Source organism: Panthera onca, chromosome B1, assembly GCF_046562875.1.
Source record: "Panthera onca isolate mPanOnc1 chromosome B1, mPanOnc1 haplotype 2, whole genome shotgun sequence".
Lineage (NCBI taxonomy): Eukaryota > Metazoa > Chordata > Mammalia > Carnivora > Felidae > Panthera > Panthera onca.
The window spans coordinates 149,795,362-149,814,900 of record NC_138342.1 but is presented as its reverse complement, the minus strand read 5'-3'; the positions used below and the strand labels follow the sequence as shown (position 1 = coordinate 149,814,900).

At 37.6% G+C, this 19,539-nt stretch overlaps 1 protein-coding gene across 2 annotated transcripts in view; it reads right to left on the bottom strand.

Moving 5' to 3' along the window:
- Window positions 1–628: 628 nt before the first annotated feature.
- Window positions 629–19,539, bottom strand: part of GALNT7 (polypeptide N-acetylgalactosaminyltransferase 7) — a 145,822-nt gene continuing 126,911 nt past the window's right edge. For both annotated transcript variants that reach the window (XM_060653774.3, XM_060653773.3), the window contains exons 7-12: window positions 18,883–19,000; window positions 17,026–17,148; window positions 10,862–11,080; window positions 7,667–7,765; window positions 6,627–6,755; window positions 629–3,091 (exon numbers count right to left, since the gene is read on the bottom strand). In XM_060653774.3, the coding sequence (XP_060509757.1) occupies window positions 2,954–3,091; window positions 6,627–6,755; window positions 7,667–7,765; window positions 10,862–11,080; window positions 17,026–17,148; window positions 18,883–19,000 (826 nt within the window). In that variant the 3' untranslated portion in view covers window positions 629–2,953. The remainder of the gene's footprint in view (window positions 3,092–6,626; window positions 6,756–7,666; window positions 7,766–10,861; window positions 11,081–17,025; window positions 17,149–18,882; window positions 19,001–19,539) is intronic.

Below are 19,539 nucleotides of genomic sequence, written 5' to 3'. Positions count from 1 at the left end.
CTCACTTATCTGTCACGTTGCAAAGAGTTTTGACTTAAAGAAATTTTTACTTTCAATAGGCAATCAGATAACAGAAAACACTGCCAAGAAAGATAGATGTTGCTGGGGTTTTTTATAATTGGATAAGTGATTTTTGTTTTAATTTTTAAAATATTTTTTATTTATTTTTGAGAGCGAGAGCAACAGCACAAGTGGGAGAGGGGCAGAGAGAAAGGGGGACACAGAATCCGAAGCAGGCTCCAGGCTCTGAGCTGTCAGCACAGAGCCCGATGTGGGGCTTGAACCCACAAATCGCGAGATCATGACCTGAGCCAAAGTTGGACGCTTAACTGACTGAACCACCCAGGCACCCTGGGTAAGTGACTTTAAAAAAAAAACAAAAAAACTGCTATACATAGGCAACCAGAGGCGAAAATAAACCTTTGTTTCTTTCCTACAGATAGGTAAGCTCCGTGTATGCTAAGCACATTCTAAGCAGAATTATAACCAACATTCAAGCACATAGTCAACATATTACTATGGTATATATTTTAGCTATTATGTTAGTGTATCTGGTAAACAATAAAATAATTATTTCAAACATGCAGTGTTTGGATTTAGAAATGATTACAAATACTGAAAAAAACCATGGATTAAAATACAGTATTTTATTTTTTTCTCACCTAAAAAACAAGCAACCCAGAATTAAGATATACATAAACTTCTCAAATTTATCCCTAATAAAATTTGAATATTTATACAATTTCTACAGAAACATACAGTGTATCAAAATCTGCATAAATCAAATTTATAAAATGTGTAGAAATGCATAGTGATATTATCAACTTACAAAGCAAGGATATGGGAATTATTTCCAAAGCAGCCTACAGTAGAAAATAGTCCTATGGCAGCAGCTTCTGATGTTTTTCATGTTTGGTACAGTTTCTGATTTCAATATATAGAATCATTTTCATAGAGTATTAACGAATTGCACAAAGTACCCATTTAAAATTTACATGCACAGTTTATGTGCCACCTTTCTTAGGCCTATGCATAGTTAGCAAGGTTATAATCTATTCAACAAGGAAAATGGAGCCTATTTGCAGAGATACAAGTAATTGAAGTACCAATTGTCTTAGTTTCCTTTTTATAGTTGATTTCTTTTGCAATTATATAAGCATATATAAATGTATTCCTTTTTAAACATCCCTAGAGATGAATGAAAGTTAAAATGGTTGATCACAGATCAGTAGCAAAATACAAATTGACAATTCAAAATTATAAATAAAATTCCATTCAGGATGTTTAAATCTGACTCTCTAAATTTAAGAGCTAAGCTTGGAAGAAAGAAATCTGTAGGCTTTTCTTCTTTCCTTTTTTAAGCTGTAATTAAAAATAGTTCCCTCTGGCAGTAGTTTGTGAAATTCCTTTCATTGTAATGATATCATGATTACAGGATCAAAAATGCTTAATTTACTTGCCATTCCCCATTTCATCCTTTTTCTTTTTCTTTCTTTCTTTCCTTTTCTTTCTTTCTTTCTTTCTTTTTTTTTTTTTTTTAGCTCAATGTAGCATTTTAATCTTTTGGGTAACAAAAGACTATTTAGAAATTAAAACTGAATTGACCACTTGCACTGTTTGCTTTTCCTATAGTAAGTCCTATCTTAATAAATGTTTAAATCCAAACAAGTCTTCTTTTTCACTGGAGAAATACTAATAGGAATATGCCTCCTAAAAAAAATTAAGAAACACTAGAGAACCAAAACCTAACCTAACAGAAGTTCATATTTGTTAATGAACTGTATTTTTAAATAGATTTTAATTTAAAAAATGTGTAGGGAATTTCATTTGGATGAAGATATACATGAAACATCCATTCACTCTTGGCTTCATAGGTTGCACAGCTTAGGTTAATAATGCACAGGAGTTTTTGTAAGGCTTAATCTAAAAAGGGCTTGGAAATTCTTACGTTGGTCAGAATGAAACTCTGATGTGTTTACAGTGGTGTTTTGTTATTTTTGTTACCCCCATATTTCAAGATTTCGAAACTGAGAATTACTTATAGTTTTCTATAGTGACAGGTACTGGGGAAAAGTAAAACCCAGATGTCAGTGGACAATTTTTCTCTAGTTGGTAGACCCTCTTGACTGATCTTGGGAGTCAGTATCAACAGAGAGCATTGGGAATGCCAGCATGTAAGGAAGTTAATGCCATACAATCTTCAATCCTATGAAATAGCCTTGGGATGTTCCATACTGTCTTTTCTTTCTCAAGCTGCACAACATTCAATTTCAGAGCAAATGGTAGCATGTAAATTCATTTCTGAGTAATAAAAGTATTCCTCATACAGATGACAATTCCATCAATACCATCCTAAAAATTTCATCAAAAGCTCTTGAAATATATACTGAGAAATGAAAGAGGCACTAAATGTGTTGAAATTCACCTTTCAAAAAAGCAGCATGACTGTGAAGGAAGGCCACCTTGGCTAAGAACCTGTGGCAGTGCTTCATAAAGATGTAAAATTAAATAAAGACACAACAGGTTGATAATCACCAAGTTATATATGAAAGTCTGGTTACTCCAACCTTTTTTCAAGTGTGTTAAAGAAAAAAAAAAAAATCAAACTGCCTTTCAGACCCCTGAGTGTAATCCCAAAGAAGACAACAATGCTTTTAACTCTGTTCTAATTAAAACAGAGCTAAATGCACAAATTACCAACATCATCTTAAAACAAAACAAAAAAAGATGTAAACATCTACAAAGTTTAAGGTAAAAGCAGTTTTGTAAACAGTAACTGCAGATGATAATGTTATTGTAAAATCACAGTTTATCAACATCCTTCAAACTGATCAGGAGGTTCTGGGTTTGGAGCTGTACAGAGTTAATAATAGTTGCAGCAGGTTTCAGGCGGTTTTCAGTCCTGTATAAATTTATGTGTCAGTAGGTAGGTTATTGGTTTCTTTTATTCTTTCTAAACACTATGGATGTTATTCATTTCCCACTTTTGAGTCATTTTACTGGAGTCACAATTGGAGATGAACACTTGATGTAGGATGTCTGAGCGATCTAAGCACTTTCCTGAAGGAATGTGAGTAAATCTGTGCAGGTTCTGGAAAACAAAGGAGAAAGGAGTTTTAAATGTGCACTTTTTTTGATATCACTGACATTAGAAGAGTCAATCCCTGGCTTTCACAAGGAGATGGTTCTAGAAAATTGGACAGGCTTAAGCTAAACATACCTCAGACTTTGGAGTTTCCCTGATTGTCACTCTTCTAAGTCCTTTTATTGTTAAATCATAATGTACTGCTGGTACCATAAATTCAATGGTATACAAACTTCTTCAGTTCCCATCCTGGCTAACGACAAAACTCTCCTTCGTGTCCTCAGGACAGAGGCCTTTCATGCTACACTTCCCTTCATTCATTCTGTTTGTAGCAGCAATTGAGGACTGATAGTTGCAAAGTCTCTGATCTATCTCCTTTCCCACACCCACTGCATATGCCTTAGTTTAGCCCTCATCATCTATTGTGCATTTCTTCAATATAACTCAGAGCTTTGCATACTGTAGTCCTCAGACTAAGACTGGGCCCGTAAGGTCAAAACTATTTTCATAATAACACAAAGACCCTATTTGCCTTTTCACTGCACTAACATTTATACTGATGGTGCAAAAGCAATGGCAGGTATAAGTGCTGGGGCCTTAGCATAAATCAAGCAGTGACATAAGGGTTCTAGTAGTCTCCTTATTCATGGCCATACATCCAAAGCTAAAAAAGAAAATGCTAGTTTTACTTCAGGATGTCTAATGATGAAACAGTAAAACGACTAAGTTTTATTAAATATTGACCCTTGAGTATACTTTTTTTTAATTTTTTTTTTCAACGTTTTTTATTTATTTTTGGGACAGAGAGAGACAGACAGAGCATGAACGGGGGAGGGGCAGAGAGAGGGAGACACAGAATCGGAAACCGGCTCCAGGCTCCGAGCCATCAGCCCAGAGCCCGACGCGGGGCTCGAACTCACGGACCGCGAGATCGTGACCCGGCTGAAGTCGGACGCTTAACCAACTGCGCCACCCAGGCGCCCCCCTTGAGTATACTTTTAAAAATATTCTGAGCTGAAATGGAAAATAGGCATAAAGCACTTCCGTATAGTGAAGTGCAATGGTTATCCTGAAGGAAAAGGAAAACACGTGGGCACTTGTTTGACCTGAGTATCCAACTAGCTGCTTTTTTCATGTAATGTCATTTTGACCTGAAAGGAAAACTCTAGACAAACTGTGATTATTCAAACTTGGGACTGGGTAGACATTTTCTGGACAATGAAGTAAGCCTGTCACTTAAAAAACAACACATCTGACAGTATTTGTTGCCACTGATAGAATTTGAGGTTTAAGCAAAAATTAGAGTTGTGGAAAACGTGTACCCACCACCATGAACTTGACAGCTTTACCATGAAATCAGTGGTTATATCTGTGATTTTTTTTTGATACTGTATGATGAAATGTGTCAACATATGGAAGACCTACATAACTTGGTGAATCAATATTTTCCAAACAAGCAGTGCATGCGTGATATTACAAAAGCAGACATGGGTAAAATAGATTTTAATGTAATATAGGGCAAAATGTTCACTGATATGGTTTCAGAGTCTATGCTGCAAATGATCTTTAAGAAACTACCACTTATCTAGTTGTGGGGTGGCATCAAAGAACAGCTACAATGACCTGAAAAGCCTACTAAATGAACCCTCTCTTCTCCAGCTGCATGTTTGAGTCTGATTTTCCTCATATATACTTCAACTAAAACGATATATCACATCAAATTGAAGGTAGAAACAATATGAGAATTCAGCTGTCTTCTATTAAGCCAGACATTTAAAGGGATTTGAAAAACTATAAAGAAATGCCATTCTTCTCACTTTGTTGAAAAACTGTAATTTGTCATTCAAATTGTTTATATGAATATGTAGTAGGGTTATTATTACTTTTACATGAATGAAAACATACATACAAATACAACAAAAATACATACTTACAAAATTTGTCAGGTTTAATTTCCAACCAGAAAATATTGTTAGTTATAACCTAGATAAATAAAATCTGCGTGTGTGTGTGGGGGTCTCAATAATTTTCAAGAGTGTAGAGGGAATCTAGAGATCGGAAAGCTTGAGAACTGCTGACTGAGCTGATCTGCTTATCAGTCCATACTTTGCACAATGTTTCTAGAATTATTTTCCTAAAAGTATCCACTGTTTCCTATCACTGTGTTCCTCAAATAATGTCATTCACTTTCCAAAACTTACAAAGTCAAGTTGAATGTTCTTTCATGTGGACTCCAATTCAGGGATACCAAACTAAACATGATCCCTAGAGTTTTCTACAGTTTTACTCCATGCCTTTGTTCACCCAGTCTTCTTATTTATCCTCCATGAAAAGCCTTTTTATATCTCAAGACCTGGAACAATAATACTTCCTATATGAAACTTGTCAGAGATAATTCCTCCTATTAATCTCTTCTTTGTTAACCTAAAATATATACATTCCATTTTTTATCCATTAAACTACTTTTGGATGGTAGTTTCTGGTCTGCTAGAGCCTTCTTTTACTATTTTACTAATACCATTTTACTAATACCCTATCATTTATTGCTATTATTCATCTTTGTGGAAACAAATGCTCTGTTCTTGAGGATTTATGTTCATGTTCTCCTTCCTAACTTGTTATAAGAAAAAAATCAGCAACTGACATATACTTACCACTTCATGGTAATTATCTGGGAATGATGATAACTGGGAATATTAAGCTGGGTCATAATACCATCACTACATAGCAAATAAGGGCTTGCCTAACAGACATGGTACGATAACAACTACTAACTGAGCAAATGAAGTTGAGAGTTGCCAGATTCTTTTGGTTTGGGGCAGCTTTCCCAACTTTGTGTTTCTCAATAAATTTAGTCAAGTCTAGACTCTGAAAATTATACATCAATCCATTAATATGTTGGAATCTTCAACTTGGCAAAGAGCTTTGAATATTCACAGGTGAAAGAGCAAAACTGCTCCTGCAGTGTCAAGTGAATAACTAAACATGACCTTTAAGCAAGCAATAGGCAATATTTATCCAGTTGTGTTTAGCAAATAACGCTAATAAAGAGAGGTCACGAAGGCCCAGATTTCCAAGTGTTATTTGTTTGTCTCTATCTCCACCTGCTGGACAACATGAAATATAAATGCAATATTTTAAAAGCTTTTATATACATATAATTTCAATTACATATGTAATTTTTAAATAATTTTACTTTAATGAATGACTCCTTTAGATTTAACAAATAAGATTTCGATATTAGAACAATGGTGATTATTGCCTCACAGAACAGATTTTTCCTGTGTTACTGAAATTAGCACTGGGTCTTCATAGACATTCTGTGACCTCATTACAGGACGTTATACCAGAGAATGAAAGTGATGCTTCATTATGGAACAAGGAGTCACTCAATGCTCAGGAAAACAAATGACTAACTAGAGGGAAATGCAAGTCAACCTGAATGCAGGTTTTAAGGTTTATACATCTAAATTTTGTATGGTAGATGTTATTAAAATGAAATCACAAATAATATCATTTCAGGAGTTGAAACGCACAATACCTTGAAGTACTGCCATTCCTTAAATTCATTTAGATTACAGTGTGTAATCATAATTTTTGATCCATCAGGCCCCTTTGTCAAACACTGGTCATATTGCATAAGTTGGTTAGCTTCGTTGATTCGAAAAAGCTATTAAAAAAAAAAAAAGAAATAAAGTAACAGAGGCACTTTCTCTTCTAACATACATTATTTTATTTTAAAGATTTCACTGTTAAGTAATCTCTACAACCAACGTGGGGCTCAAACTCACAACCCCGAGACCAAGCCTCTCATGCTGCACTGACTGAGCCAGCCAGGTGCCCCAGATATACATTATTTAAAAGAAAAAAAGAAAAGAATGAAAGAAAGAAAGAAAGAAAGAAAGAAAGAAAGAAAGAAAGAAACTTAACTCAAAATTAAATTCAGTGACTATCTTACTTTTCTATAATTTTTCTGTATGTTCAGAATTTTAAGTCCAGAGAGAAGAACTATATTCATTTTGATATTAACGAAGACTCCTATTAACACCTAAAGGATTATGTTCTTTAGCCTCTTGGATATAGAATGGGTCATTAACACATATTTATTATGTACCAACAATGTAAGCAGATGAAAAAGTAGAAACAGAGCTGATGACATTTCACAGTCTAAGTCAGAGACAAGAACAATACCCATATAAGGAAATAAAATATATTAGTGAAATATACTTACTGGCAGTAACATCCTAGCTTATAAGGGGGAAATGTGGAATACTGAAAAATATTTGCAAATAAAATTGTTCAGAGAGTTGGCTTACATGATTCTATACTCACACAGGAATATATTCTAATCTCTTATATCAGACATAAATTCTAGGTTCAGATTGGTTCTGTGAAAACCAATAATGCTTGTCATCCTCCTCATCTAAATAAATGTTTTAGCACTGTCAATTTTTTTTATACAATGTTTTACTTTACCCAAACAAAATTATCAAATTAAAAAGCAAACTAAGCCCCGTGATCAGTAAGACATTCTGCTCCAATGCAGCAGACCTATAAAAACATAGAAATATGGTTATTTACCTGATTCCCTCCCATCCGGTGGCAGGGTCCTAGTTCAACAAAGCCTCCGTTTGTTTTCCCCATGCTATCAATGCAGTAAACAGTTTCAAGGCCTCTGATCTACAAAAATGAACAAAGAGCCAAAGAGCAGGCAACAGGTTAGCTGTAATGCACTCTAGCTTCAGAGTGAGAGGGTTTCATGCTAAATACTGCTATTCACGGTGGAAATCTGGGTGTGTGTAATGCCAGGTTTTGACGGTACTATCAGTCTTGGAGTAGTTTACAGCATACCAGTCATCTCTGAAATCGTTTATGATCTTGAAGTCAACACTGGAATGGGCTCATCCCAACTATGGGCACTGGTCTATAGATTTTGATAAAATACCTCAGAGGAAAGAAAATTAAAAAGATATCATTAAATACAATTCCAGATTCATGCTGATTCATGTGGATGAAAAGCAAATAGAGTACAGTTACCTATTACCTCAGTGGTAAGAGACACTGACCCAGAACTGACTATGTAAGGGAACTCTTCCAAATAGCTCTGTGACAATTTGGCAGCTGTCTCCAAGGGGCCTAGGGAGCAAAGATTATGGCAAATGGGCCAGGCAGTGAGACTTTTCCCTGACAGTGAATAACGTAGGCGAGAAGCAAACACAGGGGATCATCTTTGGGACGCACATTTTGTGTAAAAATCACCTTTTTTCCTTTCTCGGAAATACTATATATTCGTATCTCAATTATAATTACTATAGTATTTGGATAAAATGTTAAAAAAATGTTTATTCTTTCAGCAAATATTGACTGAGCACCTATGATGATGAGTGCTTTAGCAGATACAAGGAGAATGAAGTCATGGTCCAGGACCCTCATGTCCGTGAGAGACTGAAGGCTAAGTGTCAATCAGGATGGAGGGTTGGGCATGTGAAAAAAGGAGGCTCTTGCCCTGCCTGGAGGAACTCTAAAGACTGCCTCAAGGAGACATGCGGTCTAAACGGGTAGGGGTTTACCTTGCAAAATGGAAGGAATGCTGAGAAGTGAGGTGTAAGGTACAGGGGCCAGGATGGGGATAGGGGTTAGGGTGAAGCTATATTTGGGGGTGAACTTCTAAAGGGAGAACAGAAAATTTCATCTATCCATTCACTCATGTCTTTATTCATCAAATATTAAGTGACTACTGTGTCAGGCATGTGGCAGGCTTTGATACACCAGTGAGCAAAATAGATAAAAGGTCCTCGCCCCAGCGAACTTACATTCTAGGTAGGGAAAGAGACTATAAGCAAAAAACATAAACACGTTTGGAAGCAGTAAGTGCCATGGGGGAAAAGAAAAGAACAAGTTAAAGGTGGTGGCTAAGACTGTTTGGGGGACGGCAGGCAGTTCTCATTGAGAAGGTAACACAGTTTGCTATAATATGCTATGATAGAACATAGAGATGAAATAAAGAGTATGGGGAGGTACGTATTAAATCAAGATGTGCACAGCGTAAGTGTCGGTTTCTTTTATTCCCAAACTCTAAATGTCAGGGTTCCTTAGGGATGGATCCCATCTTCTTTTATCCATCTCTGTTTTCTCCCTAGGTGAGTTCATTCAGTTTCATGAGACAATCTACCCGCTGATGTCTCCAAATGTACGTTGCCTCTTTTCTGGGCTTCAATATCACGTAGTCTGTTATCTACTTGACAGCCGCACCTGGATGTCCAGTAGGCACTTCCCACAATCAGAAAGCCAATAAAGAACTTGCTATTCCCCCACGCTTCCCCCTCATCCCCTCCATCAGCATCCCAATCTCAGCTGCCACCGAATCAGCTACTCAAATAAAAAAACACAACTAGTCATCTTGGCCCTTATCCTTCACATACCCGTCTGTCAGCGATCTGCCTCCAGATGAATTATGTACCTTGCATTTGTCGGCTTGTCTCTGTTCCATTTTTGACATCCTCGTCTCAGCCACCATCGTCATTTCTTACCAGAACTACTCTACTAGTTTCCTAATTGGCATCCTTGTTTCTACTCTAAATCCTCACAACAGGGTGATTAAAAAGCAAGGCATCAATCAACTTATGTTACCTGCTTAAAACCCTCCCACGGCTTCCCATACCTATAGGATAAAGGCCTCCCTCCTCATTAATCCCTTTTCTGATTATCATAAAGGCAAAGCATTTCCTGACTCAGAGCCTTCAACCTCACCATTTTCTTTACTTGGAACACTCCCTCCTGGCTCTCTGGTTGATCACTCAGATTTCAGATTAAATGTCACCTCTTCAAAGGTGGCTTCCTTAATCTGTCCCTAAATTCTCTTGACCGTCACCTGTTTATTTCCTTTGAGGGCCTTACCACCATCTGCCATTATCTTCTTTGTTTCCCTTTTGTTGTCTTTTTCCCCCCAAGGGGAAAGACCTGATGAAAGGGACCTGCTTGTCTTATGTCTACAAGAGTGACTGGTACATAGTAGGCCCTTGACCACTATTTGTTGAATACTTAATTACACAATGATACATAAGTTTGAAAGTTCATGGCATGTTTAATATACCCATGAGGCAGCAGCATTAGGCTCATGGGTGGGGGGACATGAGAAATGAGATTACAAATGCAAGTCTGAAGAAACAAAGAAATGACAACAGCAACCAATGCCTGACCTTACTTATTTTCAGTTACCATCAATCCATTCACTCATTTGACAAGCATTGTTTGAGTGTCTGTTGTGTATGGGGAGGTCTCTGTGTTAGTCCATTGGGACACAACGGTGAACCAGGTCCTGGGTCGAGAGACTGGCTGAGAGGTAGGCAATTTTGAATGTTATGAGAACCCATGGAAAGATCCAGAACTCAGTTTTTCTGACAAAGTGGGGAAGGATAAGAGAGGCTTTTCAGAACTGGTGCTCTCTAAATTGCGAGCAATAGGGTAAGTTGGAATTGGTCAGGAAAAGGAGTCAGAGTGAGGGGCAGGGAAGTGGCAGAGGCTGCAGGGAGTGGACAGTGCTCCAGGATGGAGAGCCAGGAGTCCAAAAGCTGAGAGCAGGGGACACAGTGGTCAGGTGGTCAGGGGAGGTGTTAACAGTCTGGTAGAAAGGTGGGGGAGGACAATTTTTAGAGAAACTTTTCCCCAAGAATTTTTCTCTTTCACTCACACATTTCCATCTTTCTCTGCCTTCTCCCAAACTCAAGTCTCCAAACATACATAGTTTTTGAGATCTGAATACCAGCTGGTACTTACTTCTCCCCATTCAACATTTTTGGGTGGCAAAGGGTAGTGTGAAGTTATGTCATAAGCTATTTCTTCCATGAACCATTTGAAACTTTTGCAGTTGTGATCCTCTCGAAATTTTTTCAGCTCAGATATATCCCCATATGCTAATGCCTTTGATTCAGGACGACTGGCATAGAAGTAGTCTTTATATTCATCCCACCACACCTCTACAACTCGAACATAATTCTGTGAAAAAGAAAAGATGATGAGAAAGGAAAAGATCTGCAATGCTGTCAGCAGCCCATCTTAGACACATTAAATATGACCAACGTATAATAAACTCATTTCAATAGGACCTGATATTTAATAAAACAAACGCAAGTGAGTTAACGACTATAATATGTCAATTGCTAAGGGTAGAATGTAATGCATGTTCAACTAAGAAGTGATGGACACAGAATCTGACGTCACTGAGCTGTAAGATCGCATATTCTAAGATCATATATTCTATCCTGCTTTTAGAGGAAGAAGGTGAAGCCCAGAGAGGGTTTAGGGCAGGCTGGAGGAAAATGGGTGCTCCTTTGCTCAGAACAATCTCTTTCATTTAGAACCACACTACCAGCATGTGTAGGGAAAAGGCTCATTTCAGGAACCAGCGTGAAAAACAAGAGCTCTGTTGAATAAAACACATTTTGTTTGCAAGTGGCTTTTTTGGTCACATTATGACTGTACTAGAACCATTTTGCTATAACCCAGAATTTATAGGATACTTTCACCAGTTGATGCACTTTAAGGGAAAGCAACTAAAGAACAATAAAATAAGTTAATATTGTGATAACTGACAAAGATCTATCTGCTAAGGCTTAACTGAACAAATGCCTGTAGGCATGAACGTTGTGACAGATTGAGTGCATTCTCAATCTAGTCCCTTGGTCTTGTACGTTATTCATCAGCATATTTTCTCTGTAAAAGGCCAGAGAGTAAGTACCTTTGGCATTGCAGGCCATACAGTTTCTGTAGCAACTACTTAGCCCTGTTGTACTGAGGAAGTAGCTGGAGACCATACACACACAAAAGGATGCGGTGGTGCTCCAATAGCAATCACTTTATTTACTGAAAAGGGCTGGATTTGGCCTAAAGGCCATAGTTGCTGACCCCTGTGTTACATCAGGAGTAGAAAATACCTTGCGTTCAGACTAAAATTCTCCTAGGCTATAACTACCAAAAGGCGAACATGCTCCCACAGGCATGCTGTTGCAAAAGCCCATGGGTTCAAAAAAGTTTTAAATGTGTAATATTGCTGAATATGTTTAAAAAAATTTTTTTTTATTTATTCATTTTTGAGAGAGAAATAGCGCGAGTGGGGGAGGGGCAAAGGTGGGGGGGTTGCGGAGAGAGAATCGTAAGCAGGCTCTGCATTGTCAGCGCAGAGCCCAACACAGGGCTCGAACTCATGATACCGTGGGATCATACCTGAGCCAAAACCAAGAGTCGGATGCTTAATCGCACAAGCCACCCAGGTGCCCCCATTGCTAAGTATTTTTAATTTTTGCAAATTCATCCAGAATTAGACACAGCCCGTGTCTAATGAACACGAAGCTAAATACTAATGAACACGAAGAATGAAACGTGCATACATAAGGTTATAGCAACACAAAGAAGGAGCATTTATTTGTTTGGGATGGAGAAATCCAGAGGGCCACCATGGAAGGGCACTGGACAGCTGTGTCTTGAAGGAGTGGTTAATTCTGTGTGAACGGTAGTCAGGGCAAAGAGGAACCCAAATGAAGTATGGCAAATCATGGTGCATTTGTAGTCCTAAAAGTAGTTTACCACAACTTACCTTGTGTTTTGCAAAAATTAAGTTCATCTAGCAAAGCATTTAGATTCGTGACTGGTACATAATAAGTTGTCAAAAAGTGTTAGCTATGATTATTATTCTTTTCTAAAATTCTTTGAATTTTATCTTTTGGCTGACAGTCATCAAAAGGTTTTAAGCAGGTACAGGTATGAGATTTAATGATCAGGGGAACCACACTGGTGGTGAGTGGAAGACAGATTAAAGGGGATTGAGCCTGATGGTGGAGAGCCAAACAGGAGGCAATTCAATTATCTATATGGGAGAGATCTGAGGACCTGCACTAAGTATAGGAAGGAATGGATTTCGGAGATAATGTATGAGGTAGACTCTTCAGGGCTTGGTTCAGTGGGAGGGAAGGGAGGACTACCCCAACATGCCCCGTAAGTTTCATTTGTGGGCAAACAGAGAATATAGGAAAGGGAAATGCTTTTGAGAAAAAGTTAAAAAGTTCAGCTTTGACTCCATTGAGTTTGAAATGTCTGAGGGTCATCTGAGAACATAATTCTGAGAGGCAACTGACCATTAAAGTCTGAGGCTCAGAGAAGACACACGAGCTGAATAAGTCGACATAAACCATTATTAGCACACTGTGGTTGAAGTGGATGATGTTAAAGCTGGAGGGAAAAAAAGCACCTGGCACACTCTAGCACTCACTAAGTGTAGACTGAATGTTACATTTATCAGATAGTTTTTATGATATGTACAGTTCATTTTTAGAGTGGATAAATATTTCCCTCACATCTCTCTTCCTTGTAGCACAGGCCTTCATGAATCAATGTGATCTTTCATTCTTTGTGATTATGGGTCCAAATCCAAGGGCAAGTTCTTTCCTGTAATGCCAGTCAGGCCTGGTGTTAATATGGTGCCCTTTGCTTTAGCATGGACATTTTAATCTCATCTCCTATTCTGGCTGGGGCTCCCTTTGGCCATTTCTATGATAATTTGGCTGGTTAGAAAGCTTTGTTCATTCTTTAAGCCTTGTCATCTCTGCTTCGATTATCTATTTCCCTTTAAGGAACTATCCCAAGTTGCATCTGTAGCCAATAATAAACTTCCTTCGGACTTCCTTTTGACTTGGTTAGGGGCTCCAGAAAATGAATGGAATCAGAGTCCTATGCTCTTAGAATTTATGGAAACAGCACAATTAAAAAATCTTCAAAGTTGTTTGGTCGAGAATAAAGGACTTCATCTTCTTAGCCTCTGTGTGAAGCTTTTCTGGTTTGCCCCTGGTTTGAGGGACAAAAGATATTAATCTTTTGCAAGCACTGTTCAAAAATTTGATTTTGTTTACTATACAAACTTCTAACATGATTACTTTAATTTTTTTAAACAAAAATAATATTTTACTCAAGTGTGAATAATAGAAGCTGATATTTTCGTTTCAACTACTTTCCTACAGAGTGGTAGTCCTTTTTGAATTTATTTGAGATGTCTTTGTGGAGAGCATTCAATATAGAAATCTTAATCTGAGTGGGATACAATGAATAATCTTAAAAAATAATAAGATCCCTGACAAACATAGATACAAAGAGCCTCAACAAAATATCAGCAAGCTGAATTCAACAATACATTGGAACGATCATCCATGATGATTAAGTGGGATTTATTCTGGGGACGCAAGCATGGTTCAACATCCACAAATCAATCAATGTGATACACCACGTTAACAAAAAGAAGGATAAAAATCATATAATCACTTTAATGAATGCGGAAAAAGCATTTGATAAAATTCAACATTTATGATAAAAATTCTCAAGTGGGTATGTATAGAGGGAACATATTTCAACATAATGGAGACCCTATATGACAAGCCCATAAGTTAACATCATACTCAATGGTGAAAAGCCAAAAACTTTCCCTCTAAGATCTGAGACAAGGATGCCCACACTTGCCATTTTTAATCAATTTAGTATTGGAAGTCTTAGCCATGGCAATCAGACAAGAAAGAGACAAAAAAGCATCCAAATTGGAAAAGAAGTAACACTCATTATTTGCAGATGGCATGACACATTACATAGAAAACCATAAAAACTCTATCAAAAAGCATTAGAAGTAATAAATGAATTTAGTAAAGATGCAGGATACAAAATTAATACACATAAGTCTGTTGCATTTCCATAAGAAATTAAGGAAACGATCTCATCTATAATTGCATCAAAAAAAAATCTAGAAATAAATTTAAGGAGGTGAAAGACCCATACTCCAAAAACTATAAGACACTGATGATTTTACCATATATTAACTAACTAGAATTTAAATAAAAACTTGAAATAAAAAAAAAAGACAAGACACCGATGAATGAAACTGAAGGCAACACAAATAAACGTAAAGATATACCACACTCATGGATTAGAAAAATCACTATTATTAAAATGTCCACACTACCCAAAGCAATTTACAGATTAAGTGCAATCTCTATCAAAATACCAATAGTATTTTTCATAGAATGAGAACAAATAATCCTAAAATTTGCATGGAACCACCAAAGACCCCAAATAACCAAAGCAATCTTGAGAAAGAGGAACAAACTGGGAGGTATCATGCTCCCTGACTGCAAACTACACTACAAAGTTACAATCAAAACAGTATGGTACTAGCACAAAAACAGATATAGACACCAATGGAACAGAATAGCGAGTCCAGAAATAAGCCTATGCTTATATGGTCAATTGATCTTTGACAAAGAAGGAAAAGGGGAAAAGACAGTTTTCTCAATGAATGTTGGGAATACTGACAGCTACCTGCAAAAGAATGAAACTGGGCCACTTTCTTACACCACACACAAAATAAACTCAAAATGACTAAAGACTTAAATGTAAGGCCTGAAACCATGACATTTCTAAGAAAACACAGGGCTAAGCTCTTGGACAATATTATTTTTGGATCTGTCTCCTCAGGCAGGTGCGACAAAAGAAAAATAGACAGATGGACTACATCAAACTAAAAAGGCTTTGTATAGTGAAGGAAACCATCAATAAAATGAAAAAGCATCCTACTGAATGGGAGGATATTTATTTGCGAACGATCCACTCAAACAGGGGTTAATAGCGAAAATATATAAAGAACTCACACAATTCAATATAAAAAAACAAACAGTCCAATTAAAAAATGGTCAGATGACCTGAACAGACATTTCTCCAAAGAAGACAAACAGGTGGCCAACAGACATATGAGAAGATATTCAACATAACTAATCATCAGGGAAACAAAACCACAATGAGATATCACCTCACACCTGTCAGAATGGCTCTTGTCAAGAAGACAAGAAATATCGAGTGTTGGTGAAGATATGAAGAAAAGGGAACCCTCATGTGGCTGTTTTCGAGAATGCAAACTGGTGTAGTTGCTGTGGAAAACAGTACAGAGATTCCTCAAAAAATTAAAAATAGAACTACTCTACAGCCTAGCAGTTCTACTTCTGAGTATTTACCCCCAAAACACAAAAACACTAATTCAAAAAGATATATGTGCCCCTATGTTCACTGCAGTATTATTTACAATACAATTTACAATTATAACAACCAAGATATGGAAACAACCTAAGTATCCATTGACAAAATTGATAAAGAAGATGTGGGGTATATAGATATATTCTCTCTCTCCCCTCTCCCACACACAGGATGGAATATTACTCAGCCACAAAAAAGAATGAAATCTTGCTGTTTGTGAGACCATGGCTGGACCTAGAGGGACAACACGGCTGGTGTTGTATGAAGTGAAATAAGTAAGGCAGAGAAAGACAAATACCATATGATTTCACTCCTCTGTGGGTTCTAAAAGACAAAGGAACAAACAAAGCAAAACAGAAAAACAGATTCATAGATACAGAGAACAAACTGATGATCACCAGAGGTGGAGGGCAGATGGGTGAAATAAGGGAAGGGGAAGCCTGTGTGTACAGCACAGGGAATATAGTTAATAATATTGTATTATTACAATATTATTGTAACAGATGGTAGCTGTTACAGATGGTGACAGATGGCAGCTAGACTTACTGTGGTGATCATTCCATAATATATATAATGCATAATGTATAATGTACATAAATGTTGAATGCCTGTGTATACCGGTAACTTATATAAAACAAATATATATAATATGTCAACCATACTTCAAATAAATACAAAACAAAACAAAACAAAACAAAACAATAAGGTGTTTCATGAATAAGTTCAGCTTAAATTAAAAGGGGGAACCAGCATGAGTGCTTAAACGATTTATCCCATTCAGGGAGCTGACATTTAAGTGACCACCACAGCATGTGGTACATAAATGTGCCACGTGTGGTGCAAAGTTCCCTAGGCTTCTCTCCTTTTACCCAAAGACTCACCTTCAGAGTTGGAGAAGACCCAACATAAATGGGCGGAGGATTCCCTTGCCAACCCTCAAGACGGTAGATGTGTCCAACGCGCGAACAAGGGACAAACAGTAATTTGCCGCCACACTGCCATATCTATCGGGGAAAAAAAAAAAACACGTGCAAGTTGTTTCAAATGATAAAATATAGTTGAAAATTTGTCTTATCAAGGTAAATATAAAATCTAAATTAGATACAGTGTCCATGGGGAATTCATAAACTAAGTAAGTCCTAAAGTGATTTGCTTGTTTTTCAAACTCTTATAATAACGAAGAATGCAGTCGGGAATGCAGTCACGTTCAGCCACTAAGGGCCTCTTGTGTACCTGCAGCTTTAAACACCCTTTCCCCAGCATAACCTTTCAAAGTCACGCAGATTCTTGACTCCTGATACTATTCACTGTTTCCACTGCTAATGTATTTCCCACCTGGGTGATTAGTATAATAACCTCCAAACTGGCTTCTTCACCTCCAGCTTCTCTCTACTCAATGCTATCCTTATTTATAGTAAGAGATTATTCTAGCTAAAGGGCAGCTTTGGGTCATGTTATTCCCTTGCTTAATATCTTCAATAGGTTGCCACTGCTTATCAAGTTCAGTAAAAATCTCTTGGCTCAGCATTAAAGGCTCTCTTCCATACAGTCCTAACATACTTGTCCACTTTATCTTCTTGGATGTCTTTCTCCATGCTGTCTGATTCTGCTAAACTGCTCCTGTTTCCTGAGTATAATCTTCATGTGTCCACTTTTGTACCTTTCCCCATTCTATTTGCTCCGAGGTCTCTCACCTCTCCTTTTATCTCTGCTTATCAATACCATGCCCGCCTTTCTAGTTTGCCTCAAATGCTACCTCCAGTAAGATGCTGTTTCATTTTGAAAATTTTTTATGTTTATTTTGAGAGAGAGAGAGAGCGAGAGCGAGCGAGCTGGGCAGGGGCAGAGAGAGGAGGAGAGAGAAATCCCAAGCAGGCTCCATGCTGCCAGCGCAGAGCCCGTCATGGGGCTTGAACTCATAAACCATGAGATCATGACCTGAGCTGAAACCAAGAGTTGGACGCTTAACCGACTGAGCCACCCAGGTGCCCCCACAATGCTGTTTCTTAATCATACCAATTGAATGCTCTTTACCTTCTCATCATATTATGAATTTGAGTACAATTCTAATCTCTTCTTATGAACTCTAAGTTCTTTGAGAGCAACGACTGAGTTGTTCTTCCGTCTCTGGACATTTAAGACAAGAGACAGTAAATATCTATTTAACCCAGTTAAACCCAGTTACAGTTCTCTTTTGGGAAATGGGGGTGGGGATGGGTCGGAGCATGGAAGGTATCATTGTTCAAGGGCTGCCTCAGCAACAGGGCGGGTGCTGCAGGGAGGCAGCTCCAGGGTCAGTCTGAGGATGCAAAGTCATGGTTGGGATCGGTTTCTTTCCTGAATCATCATGTCCCATAGAGGTAAAGGGTAACTGTGTCAGTGGATGGTCAAATGTGGCTCCCATACAGTGCAGTTTCTCCAAAGGGCTTTTATAACAAACAAAGACTTTAATGCACAGAAAGCCTGGGGGGTGAGGTGGGGAGTGGGAGGAGGAGGTATTTTCATTTTTGAAGTTTGCTGGCCTCAATGTTGAGATGAGCCATATAAATATGCAACAAGTCTGGATTTTGCATTTTGCCCTATTTCCCCCCAAAGGCATGCATTTTTGTTAGTCATTCTTTATAATTTGGAGAAATGCATTAAATAGATCTTTTCCCAGAAAAACCAGCCTTATCTGAAAGTCACCAAAGTCAGTAATAACTACGTAGAAAACTGCATTTGTTTAAAGAAAACGTTACCTTGTATGAGATCTCAAAGTTTTCACCACCCCAAATCTGGAGACCTGGATCATACAGACCCAGTTCAAAGAAGAACTCTCGTTCAATGGCAAATAATCCACCAGCCATGGCAGGGGACCTAAGAAAAGAAACAGTGCAATAACTAATAAAGATAAATCCCAGAATCCCTTCACTAATAGACAACAAGCCTTTTTGGAACATAGTCTAAGTAATGCACAGAAGAGACAAAACTGATGGCCAAACATTAAGAAATTACAAAGCCTTCACAAAACAATCGGTTTATAATTCATTAATGAATTTACAATTTGTCTGAAATTCAATTGATAGTTCACTACAAATTAGGGCGTTGCATCATCTTGCCATTAGAGGGTGCCTTAGTTCCTTTGTTGGTTTAAAAATTAAGCCTTGAGAGTTAGTTAAGACAGAATTTTCTTTCACTCCTAAAAATCCCGAGCCATACAACCATGGCCTGCTAACTGCTCCTACAATGATTTATGAGTCATTCTAGGATGAGTGAAACCATAGACCATGGAAGTAGTCTGTCATTTTTTAATTTTATAGCTCAGGGGCATGCCAAATAAGGGTGTAAATCATTGTGGAACAGCCACAGTTCATTCAGAGTTTGCAAATGTAGCAAAGAAACGACACCAGGGAATT